At 42.6% G+C, this 16,041-nt stretch overlaps 1 protein-coding gene across 9 annotated transcripts in view; it reads left to right on the forward strand.

Annotated features, from left to right (window-relative positions):
- RAPGEF4 (Rap guanine nucleotide exchange factor 4) overlaps positions 1-16,041 on the forward strand; it is a 285,737-nt gene that overhangs the window by 209,935 nt on the left and 59,761 nt on the right. For all 9 annotated transcript variants that reach the window (XM_019802960.2, XM_019802961.2, XM_034654748.1 and 6 more), the window contains 2 exons: positions 12,698-12,782; positions 14,819-14,879. In XM_019802960.2, coding sequence (XP_019658519.2) covers positions 12,698-12,782; positions 14,819-14,879 — 146 coding nt within the window. The remainder of the gene's footprint in view (positions 1-12,697; positions 12,783-14,818; positions 14,880-16,041) is intronic.

Here is a 16,041-nt window from a genome sequence, read left to right on the forward strand (position 1 = left end):
TATCCTAGCCATAGTACACGCTACAAAGTAAAGTATGGTGTATATTAATAGAGTATAATATGGAAGGGGGGATTTAATCTGGCGTGGAAGTTAGAGAAAGCCATAGCTCTGTGCATTCCACCCATCAGTAAACCTTTGCTGAGTGAATCAATGACCGAATGAATATGTAGTCCCAGCTAATGTGCCCTCAGCTCTTAGCTGCTTCAAGGAGAGCAGAAATGCCATTCGAGTCACAAAGATTTTTGAGCACGGGCCAAAGAGGTTTTTTTTAAAAAGTAATAAAATTGGTTCCTGCCTTTGGAAATTTTATAATCCAGTAGGGGAGGCACTCCCAAATGAGATTCTGATGCAACAAACACTTATGGAGTGCCTGCTGTGTGCCAGACACATTCATGCTCATTGCTTGATTCACCCTCACAAGAGCCTGAGAGCTGGTTTCACGAGTGACCTTAGAAATAGGAGCCTGTACTTGTGCTTTTTCCCTTCCGTGCAGCGCTGAACTGATTCTTCAGAGAAAACTACGTTGCAAAGGTTGGATTTTTCCAATCACTGGAAAGTACAGGTTTCACCAGTATTCCAAGACACATCATTTGGGTGTCCTTGGGATTTTCCTATCTTTCCAGGTTTTATGAAACTACAAAATTGGAATCAAACTGGTCGTTCTTCTGACTTAGTACTGTTTTTCTTTCTGTTGGAGTGACAGCCCCCAAGAGATAGGAAAGTGAAAAAGAAGGAATCTAATTTGGGGAACAGACTTTCAAACCCTACACATATGTGCGCACACACACATACACACACACACTTTTTTGGGGTGTGGGGGGGAGTCTGATAATAACTTTTGGAGTTTCTACTTTATTTTATTTAAGTGGAAAGAAAATATGCTTCATTGATCAAGAATTGCCCGTATCACTGCTATCCTTAAAGAGACCAGCTGAACACTTTGCTCCTGGAAACTTGAGGGCATGGAAATGTTGACTTTTTACTGCCCAGACAGCCAAGTCATTAGCAAATGTGGAGGCATGAGATGCATTGGCTCCATATTGACCGGGGCAGGACCCCCCAATTTTTTTAACTCAGCGCAGCTGCATTTTATAATAGTCACCACTGCCAGAGAGGCTGCAGAACTCTGATAATTACTGGGAAAGAAATAACACAATATTCTTTGATGAGAAGATTACTTTGAGAATTTGATTGTATAATGAAGATGTTGCTTTGAAAGGTACTTCCCATTGTTCTGAATCTGAGACTCGCTAGCAAAAAAAAAAAAAAGTGTCACTTGTTTTGACAGGCTACTTAGAAAAATTCTCTGTTTATTACATTAACTGCAGCATTTTAACTGTCAAACTATGAAAGAATGTTCTGTAGTTTAAAAAACAGAATAGAGCTTCAGGGGAAATTTTTTGGCATACTCTTGTTGCTATTGGTATTGAAAAAAAAAAACATACATTCTGAATGTGAAATTAGCTTTTATGTGGTGGCAGGCAGAGTGACTCACAATGCCCATCCTGGTTTCACAGGTGCAGACCTGGATGGCACTGGGGGGCAAGTACTATAGAACAGTGACAGTTTGACGGTGCTGTTGTCATAGCTCGCAGCCATCAAAACTCAAATGAGCTCTTGGAGCTAATTGTTTTGATTTTGCTTTGTTTATAAGTCTAAAAACAAGAGGTTACCCTGCAGCAAGTAGATACGGTGGAGCCCTTGCCAGTAGAAATGTTCCCTCTGCTTACCTTTGAGCAGAGACTTTGGATAGGGGTCATGAGCAAAAAGATGTACAGTGACCAGGTAAGTAGGATGTTATAAGCTCGGGGCCCGCTGGATAAAAAGAGGCTTCAAGGACACAAAGAAGGCTCTGGTCGTATGTACATGCCCCTAACCTCTTCTTCCAAGAGAAGTGAGATATGATGCCCCACTATTTAGCATGGTCTATCTGAATCCAGCCTAAAGGTGGAGGGAAATGAAGTAGATGCCATTTGCCAAATCTAGTTCTAGGTAAGCTGCAATTCTGAAATTCCCTAAAAGGCTAGAAGCTTAACTACTTTAGAAAGGGTAAGTTAGTTGGCCTGAGCAGAAGGGAGGCAGGAGGAAATATATATGTGTAAAATAAAGAAATAATATATAAATATGTAAAATATGTGTAAAAAGATATGATATATGAATATACACACACATACACACACAAAGAGACTTCTTGGCAGATTCTGGAATCTTCCAAATGAGCCAGAAACTCAGAAAGTTGAGTTCATTTATTTCATGTGATGAATTAGTATTTTCTAACATATGCTATAAGGCATAAGTTTAAAAGGAAACAATTTAAATGATTAAGTGATTTGAGAAAATACACGGTGGGAGAGGGGGTGTTAATCTGGTCAGCTGGCTGCATCAAGACTGCCCCCCACCTGCTGTTCCACACACTTGCTCTAGAGGGCACTTGAGAGGCTGTGAATTTTCTCTAAATTAGTAGAGCCTCTTTTAATAGGGTCTTTATCTGTCCAAACTGTTTTTGAGGGTGTGAAATTTGAAATCCAGATAATTATAGGGAAATTTGCTTCCTCAGGGGGGCCCAGATTAAGAAGCCTAAAGCCAGTGGTGCCTAAGGTTTTGATTTCTGTTGGGTTATCCCAAGAAATGTTCAAAGTTATGAAATTCATCCTCAAATGCAAATCAGATGAAAAGCGAAACATGACTTAAAGATCCTAATCTTTATGAAATAAGAAATTCACTGTGAATCTTTTCTTTCACTGCATGACTGCATGACAAACTTTGCCTTTATGGGGGGGGCGTTGGGGGGCTTTTTATTGGAAAGATTGCTGTGCTAAGTGAAAGCTTGTAGAATTTACCAGAAGAAATGATTGCATTAAGTGGGCCATTTCTTGGATTTGGATGTGTTGCCTCTCCCCTATGAAGGCAATTTACTACTTAACCCTCATGTTTACGTGCCCAAGCAGCTAACCACTGGATTACTGCCACTGAGATTCAGATTTGGGAGAGGGGAAGACGGATGTAGCTGCCCATTTACAGTGTAAGGTTCATTATATGATTACCTCAAGATTTTAACGACTTTTTATTGTTAAAGTCAATGTGTTCATTGTAGAAAATTTGGAAACTACTGAAAAGAGTTAAAGAAAAATAAATAACACCTGCTATCGCATCTCCCAGAGATAATTACCAACATTTTGGTGCATGTCCCTCTGGTTATTTTCCAATTCCTAACTTCTTGCCCTTAATAATATATTGTGGTATTCTCCCTTAATCTTAAATATTCTTCAAGGATAGGATTTTTAATAGGTGCATAGTGGTCAACCCTCTGAATGTCCCTAATACATTCAGTTAGTCCTTGTTGGATGTTAGGTTCATTCTCAAGCCCTTTCTTAACAGCAGCAAAAAAATAATACTTTAGTGCTCTTTTTCCCAGAACAAAGAAAGAACTCCTAGCCTGACAGGAGTGCAGGCGTGGGACTGAGGCCAGAAAGATGTCAGGAAAGTTCCAGCAGGGAACAATAAACTGTTTCACACTGAGTGAATGCCCAGACCAAGAGTGCTAGTAAATGTGACTGGAGAGTTAGGGCCAGGTCAGATTGAGGGGGGTCTGCTATGCACTCTGTGTGCACTGCATATTCTTTTATAGCCATTTGGGGCACCATTGAAGAGCCTTAAAGGGAGGTGTGGATGGTCAGCTTTTCAGGAGGTAGGTTTCTCTGTTATCTATGGAGAATGCTGAGACTAAAGACATGATGCCAGATATTGAGTTCTTGGAGGTTAAAAATTAATTCTATTTTGAGAATTTAATGAGAGCATTTGAGATACATGCATCTGACCCAAGAGACTTGCTAAATAAAGTGAAGGTAAGACTGAGCTCCAGAACCCTGAATTCTAGTCTTACCAAATTACCAATAAGTACCCAACAGCTCCAGATTACAAATCTTTTAAACTCTTAAGTGAGTTTAATAATACCTGCTTACCCTCTCTCAACTTCACAAGCAGATTATAAACAGAAAAGGAAATGCAATTGTATTTAATCACAGCCAGCATTTATTGAGCACATATGCTAGGGACTGCACTCAACAATGATCTCACTCAATATTTCCAATAGAACTGTGAGGTAGTTATTCATATCATCCCCATTTTATGGGTGAGGAAACAGGCATAGATTAAATCACCTGCCTGTGTTGGACTCAGGATTTGGTGCAGGTCTGTCTGGCTCCAGATCTGTGTTCTGTTACTGTGGTGGATCACCTTTCTAAGGCCAAAAAAGAATTCAAAATGGCCTCCTGGGTTTATTCTCAGAGCATTGATGAGGAAAGATGTCATGGGTACTTAATTTAAAAATAATTATTACAGACTAATCTCATCTTACTCATTATTACCTTATAGACCTGAAAGGAATGCAAGTGTTATCATCTACTTAGAAAAATATTCACATCAACTCACTAGCCAGGATTACAAACAAAACTTAATAATTAACATATGAATCACACTATATAGTTTATATAGTGACCTTACATACCTCCCATCCTTGAACCTCAAAATAACTCTATGAAATGAGCAGGACTTACGTTATTATCCACCATTTACATGTGAAGAAATTGAGCTTAGTTGATGTCAGGTGCCATCCTTGACATCACACAGAAGTGTGTGTGGCTGAACTAGGTACGGAGTCCACATGTCTGCTTACTCCAAATCCAGTTTCATTCCATTTTTTTCCCCCATGGAGAATATTCTTTCCTCTATTAGTTTGCTTCAACTTCATCCTCTCTAGTGTGTTTACTGAATGAGGAGTGAGATCCAAAGAAATATGGATAATCCATGTGTCTCTGATTAATTAAGAATCAATCTTTGCAAGGAAAAAGTAATAATGCATCTACACAGCACCTCCTCAAAAAACATTTGCATTTTCTATCTGATATATATATATATATCTATGTCATACACAAAGGCAAGCAAGTAGCTATCCTATCTGATGCCATCCAGATTTGTTTTTCTCAACTTGCTGCTTAGGTGTTTTAAAGGAAAATATTTCTACTTGCACCTTTTCAGAGGTTTAATATTAAACTACTAGCGTGTCCATTAGTAACCACTTTTGCTAGAAGAATGTTAGGCATATTCATTTTCTTTTTTGGAGGGGGACATATTCAGTTTCTAAACGTGAAAAACCTTAAATTCCATGGTCCTAAAAACATTTAGCACATTTAGCACTCAGGGGCTTTCATTATGGAAACTTACCCCATTCTGATGAGGATGACTTCATTTCTCAGAAATATGCATAAAACATCGGCTCTTGACTGCAGTGGTAGACTGTATTCATTTCTAACCTCACAAAGAAGGAAAGAATCCCCATGTACCCAGGCATTGCTACCAGAACTAAAAAATGCCTAATCTCATCTGAAGTAAACTTAAAATGTTCTTTCTGGGTTAAAGATAAGGCGAAGGGGTGGTGGTGTGGTGGGGAAGTGAGCAGACCGAGCGGGGCAGGGTACTTTAAATGTCCAGTCAGCAGGTTCCTGGAATGGCTCTAACACTGAAGATCTAATTCTTAAGAAGTGCGGGTCCTGGGAGGGGAAGAAAAGAAGCATGTTTTGTTGGTTTATTAGACAAGAGGGTGGGAAATGACACCAAACTTCCTTTAAGGGAAGTGGAAGAGGTAAGACCTCGAGATCTTAAGAGTGTTGGGAAGTGATCCAAGTTTGAGANGGGAAATGATCCAAGTTGGAGAGATGACCTACAAGCTGGACAGTCAGGTGCGATGAGGTGGAGTGTTGCAAGAAAAATAGTGTTCCCACCCCACCCCTCAGAAAAAAAATTATAAAGCATTTCCTTTATTTGAAGCACTACGGTGAATAACTAGATCTTTATAGCATTGACTTTTCTGTGTATTTTCCCCCGCACCAGGGAAGAGGTCTACTAGACAACAGGTCTAGAAGAACTGGGTTATTTACTTTCTCACCCGCATATTTTACCACTGGCCACGCCAATGTGCTGCTTGGTGTCCAGACGAATCCCTCATTTTATCCACGTTCCAATAACTGAGGAGCTCCGTCTCTGACCTTGATAAATTCCTTGATAAAACTGTATTTACCAGCAGCTTCCAATATCACCTGAGCCCTCCCATCCTTTAATGTATAAACTGCTTCTCCATCCATCCCCGTTTATTATCTTGTCTGTAACTAGACATTGCTGCCAGAATGCATCCCCTGCAGAAACTAGGCCTTTCCACAGCAGGATCCGACAAATCCACATCAATGTGGCACCACGCAGATTTGTAAAGAAGCAGGGATGCCTAATATCTCTCCCTGTGACATCTGGAGAAGGACAAGTAAAGACCAGGTACATTCACCGGCTGCCACTCAGAGCAGCCAGAGAGTCAATTCACTTCCCCAGCCTCATAGGTTACTCTGTGAAGGTGCATGGGAGTTCCCTCCTCCTGCTTGGGGGCACAGTGTTCCCTTGACTCTTGAAAGCCAAATTGCCTTCAGTCCTTGGGACCCTTTCATTACTGTTTGAACAGGCTGGGGTCTGATTTGCAGGATCTCTTCTCCATTTTTTTCCCTGTCACCCCCGTAAAGACCAAAGCATGAGACGTGCTTAATGCCACTGTTTGCCCTGAGAAACCTGCTTTTAAAATGTGACTTTGTTCAGTGATTGTGGTGGGGAAGGCTCACTTGTAGTTGTTATCAGGTGCCCTTTGGTGGGGGGGGGGTGCTGGGGAGGGTTGCAGATCAAGATCCAGAGTAGAGAGGTGAGTCTTTTCTGAGACACTAGATGGCACAGCAGCTCTGAGCTGGCGGCCTTGGGAGAGGCTGGGCTGGCTCTCCGTTGTTGCTGCCAGGAACATGGAGATCCACCTGGGGCGGGAGAGGGGCTACTATTGTGATTCACTTTGGTGAGCAGAGGTTGGCCACTTCTGCTCCAGCTGACCTCCTCCCTGGACTTCCCTCAACTTTCAGTCCTAACGATAGGTTGAGGCCCCAGGAACATCAGTGAGTTTGCTTGCGGCAAACCTCTCACAAATGCTTTTGTGGCTTTGCTGACTGGGAATATACTCATTTTTTAGAGTAAGTCCACTCACACCTTGCAGTCCTGACTTCTGTCACCTCATTAAAACATTTGTTGTAAACAGGACTGAAAAGTTCACTGCTACCTGGGTGGATGGCCAAATGACAGTGGCTTCCCCTGTGATTACACTGACCACATTAGACCACAGGGTTGTNTAGAGTAAGTCCACTCACACCTTGCAGTCCTGACTTCTGTCACCTCATTAAAACATTTGTTGTAAACAGGACCGAAAAGTTCACTGCTACCTGGGTGGATGGCCAAATGACAGTGGCTTCCCCTGTGATTACACTGACCACGTTAGACCACAGGGTTGTGTCTTTTCTTTTCTTTTCTTTTCTTTTCTTTTCTTTTCTTTTCTTTTCTTTTCTTTTCTTTTCTTTTCTTTTCTTTTCTTTTTTCTTTTCTTTCTTTCTTTCTTTCTTTCTTTCTTTCTTTCTTTCTNTTTTCTTTTCTTTTCTTTTCTTTTCTTTTCTTTTCTTTTCTTTTCTTTCTTTCTTTCTTTCTTTCTTTTTTTCCTTTTTTCCTTTTTTCCTTTTCATTTTGAATGTTATTTAGGACTCAGAGACTAAACTGTTTTTAGGCTTTGTTCCATTCTGTTTCAAATAGCTGCCATGGGTTTCTCCACAGCACCCAGCAAGTTCCCGTGGAAGTGTCTGCTTCTCTGTAGTGGTTATCGGTGAATAGAGGACCAGGGGGTAGACTAAGCCACCATGTAGATTTCTGAGCAGGTGTGGTCTGCATCCCCAACAGAGCCGCTCCTGAAAGCAGCAGAGGCCATGGTTCCCGGCAGGCTTTGCTTTATGAGAGGCACGTGGGGGAGCAAGCCGGCTGAAGCCACCCCCTTCCTCCCATTAGCTGCCAGACTAAGGAGGATTTCCCAGGAATGAACCCTTTGTGGGTATTTGCCACTTGAGAGAGCTGCTACTCCTTTTCCTCATCTGTGCCTGGGCATCTGTCTTCAAGAGCAGGTCTCAAGTTTGAGCCTGGCAGGAAACTCTGCCACTGCCTCCTACTCAGTGTGGGGCGTGGAAAAGAGGAGCGACTGCCCCTGACCTGAGAGAAGTCGTCTTTTTGTGAACCGCTATGACCCTCTCCTGCCTTTGTCTTGTCTGTTGTCTTCCTCCTGTGGTAGTTTTCTGTGAGGATAGAGCTGCGGCGGCTTCCAGTCATTTCTCAGACATTTTATTCCTCTCTGCTTTCTGTCACCCAAGAATTCCTAAAACTCTCTGGTCTCTGCCCGTAGTACTGGTTTGTGGTTTGTGGTGAGGGTGATGCATGTTTGTTTTCAGTGCTGTTTTGGATTTTAAAATACCTTTCCCATCAGACCACTAGCATGGCAGATAAAAATATGGCCAAAAAGGGCTGAGCCCCACAAGTGCTGCTTGTCTTCGATGGTCATCTCGCTCCAGGCTGCCACTGATCTTGATTTAGTTAGACTGAGTGACTTCTTTTTTTTTTTTTTTTTTTAAAGATTTTATTTATTTATTCAACAGAGATAGAGACAGCCAGTGAGAGAGGGAACACAAGCAGGGGGAGTGGGAGAGGAAGAAGCAGGCTCATAGCAGAAGAGCCTGACGTGGGGCTCGATCCCGTAACGCCGGGATCACGCCCTGAGCCGAAGGCAGACGCTTAACCGCTGTACCACCCAGGCGCCCCAGACTGAGTGACTTCTGCTGGTCTAACATGGTAATTTCCTCCTCACAACTGGATGAATAAAATCTGTAACCCTGCAGAAAATATGTCTTTCCTGTCATTTTACGGGATTTGGAGTAAGAAGTAAGGTTCAGTATTCTCATCCTGTGTCCCTCTCCATTATGAACTATCTGCCACGACACAAACATGTGCTATATCAAAAGTGAACTGTGTCATGGGCACCTCATCTGACTTGACCTTCATTAGGAAGGACAGCAGAGCACAAGCCCCCATTTTCCTCAGGCCACAGAACAAGAACTGGTCCACAATAGTGCTGCCTTTTTCCTTGGGCAGACCCTGAATTCAGCATGAATTATAGGAACATGTGTGTTCATTCATCCAATGAGCTGGTAATAATGCCATCCTGCACTTGTGCTAGATTTCCAATGTATTGATACTTTGTGTATGTTAACTCATTTGATCTTTATGACAACCCTGTTTATTATTCCCGTTTTACAGATGCAGAAACAAGGCATACAGAAATCCCATACCTAGGAAGTTCCTGATTTAGGTCTCCAGTCCAGTTTTTGCTTCCAATCCAATGCCCTTTGCATGACCAGATGCTGCTTCTCTTGAAAGAGCAAATGAGAGTTATGGATATTTAAGCATTCTTGACAGTATGTTGTAATTAACACAGCAGCAGGACCATGTGTCATGGAAGAATAAGGGTTAGAGAACCAATTTTAGCTAGGAGAGCTGACTTCTGAGTTGGGCTTGCAGCAGAATAAAATATAGCAAAGAGAGGAGCATGTGGAAAGTCTTGGAGGCACGAAAAAGCCTCACATGTTGGAGGAATGCAGAGGTGTCTGGTGTGGCTGGAGCAGAGTCAGAGCCATGAGGTGAGGGGTGAAGAGAGGGGAGACAGAGGAGTCCAGAAAAGTAGATTGAGATCTGCCTTTACGGAGCCTTGTGGAATGATGAGGGAGCCTTTCTGGACTGACTGAGCTCGTGGTACCTGTGGCTTCTTTGGGAGGAGATGGCCAGGAAGCTCTTGGAGCTCAGGAACAGCATCTGTTTGGAGATAAAGATTTAGGTCTCAGCATTACATAGATGAAAGTTGGGTTTTTTTCCCAGGGAGAAAAGGTAGAACACACCAAGCACAGAGCTGACAGCAGAACCTTGGGGCTTAGCACAACTCAGGAAGTGAACAAAAGAACAACAGACCAGAGAAGGCACGAAAAGAAATACTTAGGAAAGCAGGGGAGAGCCAGGAGGGAAGCAGGAGAGAGCCAGAAGGGTGGAGGGCAGCAGCAAGGGGGCAAAGGGAGCTCCAGGCGGTGCTCAGCGGTGTGGAGCAGCAGGGAGTTGAAGAAATTGCAGAAATTCTTTAAATTCTTTACCATCTTCACCTCTCTTCTCCCACACTCTGGTGCAGGTCCTAAGATGACCCAGAATGGCTCAAAGGCAGCCTTGAACCACTGTGTCAAACGCTGCTTTGTGGATCTGACGCATTCTTCATCATAGGTTTTAACTCTTGGACGAAATAGAACCATTTTCATTTTATTTTTTATTGAAGTATAGTTGGCATACCTAATCAGTTCTAATATGAGATTTATAGATTCTAAAGGCAGCGCTTTTTTTTTTAATCTGCAAGCGTTGATCGGTATGGAGTTCACATCAATAATATTATCAACACTCCTCCTAAACTCGGAGCTCTGCTCCCAAAAGTCCAACTTTGAATCTGTCAAGATTTTAGAGGTAAATTCCAAACTTTTCTTTTCCCAGCTGAGTTTTCTTCCTCCCCATGGAGGTGAGAATGAGACTTGGCAACTGTTTTCCCTTTTAGCCAAGCTTCTAGGAGGGTCCCGGCTATTTGCAGCTGATGTCAAGTAGCAGGAACAGCAGGGCTGCTCCTCGTGCTGAAGAGCCGTAATCCTATTATGCCTACCTGAGACTTTCACAGTAGCTGCCTCTACTGTGGTAGATGGACTGAGGTGACTCAATTGACCTTTAGAACCCCAAGGTCCCGGTTTCAAAATCCCCAGGTCTAAGTCAAGTAGTAGATGAGGCCCCTTACTAAGAAGGCCTGGCTCCCTTAGAGCCCCCAAGGCCACTTCCTGAGTTCCATCCATAAGCACCAGATTGGTGCACAGTGGTGTCCTTAAGTGGTGACCCTTCACAGGAGGTGAAGCTGCCTGGCGTCCCCCTGGATCAGGGATTTAATACCTGTCCCTTGGAATAGTCAGGATTAGGAAACATATCCTCTGTTGATGCAATAAAAGAAAGATGACATTCTTTTGTTCACATCAAATCTGCCCTTGAGAAGGTGATGTGGAGGGTATGCAAAGAGCTTTCTTCCTCCAGTCAGCCACACTTGGTCTGCCAAGTCCCTCGTATTATGTATATAACATGGTTGCAAAATCCTTTAATCCAGTCACTTGTTTTAGAATATTTACAATTCAGTTTTGATTGCTCAGACTACTTATCCAATAACTCACAGAGTTTCAGATGTCATTTGCTGACCCAAATTTCATACTTTATCTGTAAGTTTAACTCCTTAAGCAAGGGCTTTGAATATCACTTTGCTGGGGTTTTTGGGGGTTTTTTTTTCCCACTTAAATAAATACGCAGGTACCTTCACATTCACTATTTCTTTAGCTCTCACACTTCTCTCAGAAAAGTATTGTCCCCAATTTACAGATGAGATTGACTCTAATGTCACATGGCTGGTGAGTGGTTGCACTGAGCTTAAAACTTGATCTTCAGATTCAAAATCCAGTCCTCTTTTCAGTACACCAACACCCCCAACTTTATTTGAACAAGCAACACTTCATAAAATGTAACATAATTAAGGATGAAGCACCATCAGTAGCTCATTAAGGTTTAAAGGTTTAACATACAGTAACATTGAGGAATGTCATAAATTGTTGAAGTTTTAGGACAAAATACATAAAATAGACTGATAGTTATTTAATAGGTAACATATATGACTGCACCAATTAGCTAAGAGTAAATGCTGCCTGTCCATCCACATAGCACTTTGAGAATTAATAACCCATTTGTTTGTTTTTAAGTTTCAAAAACATATTTGCCAGGTCTTCTTATATTGCAAACAGCAGTAAAAGCCCCAAATTACTGACCAATCATATCAGTTATCATTGGTGTATAATTAAACACTATTAGTGAGTCCAGGATAATCACAGACACAAAAGATGATTAGGAATCCACTCAGTCCTCCCATGCCAAGATGTCCATAACACCCTCAGATCCTGTCCTTAGGGGCAGGTTATTATATATTAGTTTTATAATAATTTATAGAAAAAAACTGTAGATACAACAGTGATTGACATCTCGTGGATGGATCCATGGAACAGATTTTGGGAAATGAGAGTGTATACCTTCCTTCTCTCCCTTTCTTACTAATCTCAGACACGACTATTTGCCTTCTGCTCATCTCATGCCCTCACTTCCTCAGGGACAAGTGAGAAGATGTTGAGTCTATATTAACCCTCTATTTGAGCCCTGTGCTAGAAGCATATTACATAACCCAAAACAATAGTGAAAAGAGCATTATTCTGTTAGGCTAAGGCATCACACGGGATCCCAGGGAATTTGGATCAATCACTCAGTTGATGAAATCAATTGTTCCTAGTTGTGTTAAAAGACAAGTTTTGTAGTTATTGATTCAGATGGTAATGAAAAGCAATTTTTTAGAGCAATCATCACAAAGTGAGAGCTAAGTTAGCCAACTATAACGTGAGTGGAGTTGTTCCTCCCTCAGATGGGAAGGGAAGGGTATGTGTGCACATCCTTCCATCAAGGAAAACATTCATTTCAAAAATCCCTTTAAGGATTTTAAGGCATGATCATTCCCTCTGTCAATATCTTTTTACAGAGATTTCTCCTAAGAAATCCCCTGAACACATTACTGATCCCTGAATCCATTTCTATATTTCAAGCTTTTGCGATGACTTTTTTCTCATTGTTTTCTTTTTACTTTTTTTCTTTGTAGACCTGGCCAGAGGACTGTGGATGACCTAGAGATTATCTATGAAGAGCTCATTCACATTAAGGCCTTATCCCATCTTTCTACCACGGTAGGTTGTCTCCTAGTTGAGCATGTCGGGGAGGTGGGGTGGTAAAGGCACTGTTAGCAGTGGAGGAGAGTATTATGGTATGGGAGTGATGGTGAAGGAATGCCTGAATTCTACCGCATAAATCACCCCTACTCTCTCTCACGAGATGCTAAGGAAGTTATACCCAAGAACAATCCCAAAATGGGATCAAGTATTATGACGGTGTTGTCCATGTGCCCTAAACGCTGAAGCAGTGTGAGTGAGTAGGACTGAGAATGTACTTCATCCTTCCAAACCTGAATCTTGGTTTGACAAGAGAACTAGGCCTTAAGAAGAGCTCTGAGACCCTTCCATGAAATTTAGAGCCAGAAGGAAGAAAGAGAGACGTCAAGATGGCCTGTCTTGGCCCAGAGGGCCAGCTTTGCCCAGGTTTGCTGCCCTATTGAGAAGGAAGCAGAAGGTTTGAGAGAACATTGCTTCAGATTGTTAGAGCCCAGTAGCAGTACCCACTCATGAAAAATGGCTGCATCGCTATATCTGACTCTGAATGTTTATGTGATTAGGTTATTGAGGAAGGCAGTGGACAGAAATTTGGCCTCTGAGCAGGGACAGAAACACTTCCTCCCATAGAAGGAATACAGGAATGTAATTTCCAGGTAACACAAGTCTCCTATATGCTAATAATTCAGTAAGAATAGTAAATAGAAGTTGTTTCAGTATTCACAGATCAATGTCTAAGGCCCCTCAGTAGTATCTCCATGCCTAATCGGCCTTTCATTCCCAGCTCACTAGATGGCGTCATGCCATCACTTGGTTGCAGTGCCTGAGGTCCTTTGGCGGGGGGCGGGGTCAGGTCTCCTGAGAACAGTGAGGAAATTGCTTTGCCACAGCTCCAAGCAAAGGACTCCAAACACTTCCCCCTTCAACTCAGATGGAGCTGCCTTCCCATTCCTCTCCTGCTGCACTTCTGGGGGTCTGGAAGCTTGCTTATCTACCTACATAGGATAGTCAGGGGTGTGGTCTAGCCCAGCTGCCCTTCCTCGCACACCATTGCCCTTATCGTCCTCACTCTGTCCATTGGGGTGGGGATAGGTCTAGTGCCTGGACACCTCAGCTGGGCTGCCCCTGCCCATGTAGGCGTCATGAGCTCATGCTGTAGAGGGAAGTGAGGGGAGACCCCTTTTCCCTACCTGTGCTCCAGGTTCCCAGCATACTCCTGCTGTGACTTGCCCAGCTTGGTGGAATTGAGAGGACTGTGGGGAGTCTTCTCTTCTAGCACAAACCCCAGGTACCCAGGCATTATGGGAAATTCTCAGGTCACTTCGTTCTTAGGAAGATAGAGCCAAAATTTGGACCATAATTTAGAATTTTAAAATAATTAGCTAGGTAGGAATATAAATCTGCTCATACATTTAGGCTTAATTATTCACCTTGGAGACATTGACTTTTCCAACACATGGGTAGTGATGCATTATGTGTTATGTAAGAAAGAGCCTCTCATAGCAGCAGAGTCCTATGATATTGTAGGTGCCCTCCTTCCACCTTCCCACCCAAGACGGGCAACTGGCAGAGAAACTGGCTGGTTCTGACACGTGAAGCCATGTTTTTTTTTTTTTTTAAAGATTTTATTTATTTATTCGACAGAGATAGAGAGAGCCAGCGAGAGAGGGAACACAAGCAGAGGGAGTGGAGAGGAAGAAGCAGGCTCCCAGCAGAGGAGCCTGATGGTGGGGCTCGATCCCATAACACCGGGATCACGCCCTGAGCCGAAGGCAGACGCCCAACCGCTGTGCCACCCAGGCGCCGCTGAAGCCATGTTTTAAATGGCTTCTGGGGAGATTGTCTTGTATGAGTTAGCCTACAAAATAGCTTTTGTCAGAGCCTTAAGAATCTGGTGGCAAATTTCGTGAAAGTGATTCTAGATGAGAGTAGCAGCCGGCAAAGTGGAGAATGGCTGTGCGGGCAGAAGGGCACGGTCAGCGCTGCTTGGAAGGAGAACAAGTCCCGCCCCACCCCCCAAGCCTGCCCTTTCTGAATTCTTTCTCTTTTTCTTCTAGGTGAAACGGGAGTTAGCAGGTGTTCTCATTTTTGAGTCTCATGCCAAAGGAGGAACTGTGTGTAAGTAAACGCAATGGAACATTGTGTCTGGCGAGCCTCTCTCGAGCACAGGCCCTGGGAACCTGACTGCAAATGTTTTCCTTTTTTGGCCCCAGGTCAGACTTAGCAGAATGTCATGTGGCGGTTTGGTTTCTTGGGGACCAGCGTTTATTCTCAGCATGCGTCCTTTCCGCTGCTGCACGCTGGTTTTCCAGTACTAGCTTGGTACCTCTTGCCGGCCTGAGTCCCTGCTTGCTCCCTGCTGATTCAAAGCAGTGTTTAAAGGGGCGGGGGGATGCAGTGACTTCATCTGGGAAGGACCCTATGCAGGACCTTTTCACAATGACTTCACTTCAGTTTGGTTTTCGGAGAACAAGTCTGTCACTCAAGATCCCTAGTTAGAGCGATAAACGACCCTGCTTGCTTTTTCTTCTCTCACTTCCACAATCAGCTCCAAACCTAAGAGAATTTCTTTGCCCCAGATGCTAATGCAATGCTAGTGTATCATTATCTCTCCAGAATCCAAGTTCCTTAGTTTTGTGCTGGTATTCTGAAGCAAGAGATTGAAATTTGATATTACTAAATGTGAACAAAATCTTTAGGCCATCATTTTCTCCAAGTTCTACAAAATCACTCTTAACAAACATGGTTCGTGGTCTTCTCAAGTCTCTAATCTCCCATGGAAAATCAGAAGACACATCAGCACACTAAGGTTCTCAGAAATTCTGCAATAAAGAAAAATGTTCTCTCCATTTAAACTGACACTTTTTAAACATAGTGAAACATAGGGCACGTTTTAAAATGGTCACCTGTCAAGTTTTCAAGAGATATTCTTTGGAAAACCTTGCCCTTTCTTCAGACCATGTTAGTCAAATAAGCAGGAACATGAATCATAAAAGCAAAAAGTTATAAAAATTACGTTTCAAAATGTTTTACGTTTAGTCACCAAAAGTAGTATTCCTTAACATGTATGTTTCTTTTGTTAAGAATGTTTTTTCTTTGCATTTTAAAGGTTCACTTTAGTATTTATTATTTTTATCATCTCTGATGACTTATAATTTCTCATTTATTTTTTTCATTCAAACTCCTGCTTGTTTTCATTTTATTAAAAATAAAATGTTTAAGTATGGTATCTGGGTGGCTCAGTTGGTCGTGTGTCTGACTCTTGGTTTTGGCTCAGGTC

This window comes from Ailuropoda melanoleuca, chromosome 2, assembly GCF_002007445.2.
Source record: "Ailuropoda melanoleuca isolate Jingjing chromosome 2, ASM200744v2, whole genome shotgun sequence".
NCBI classification, from domain to species: domain Eukaryota; kingdom Metazoa; phylum Chordata; class Mammalia; order Carnivora; family Ursidae; genus Ailuropoda; species Ailuropoda melanoleuca.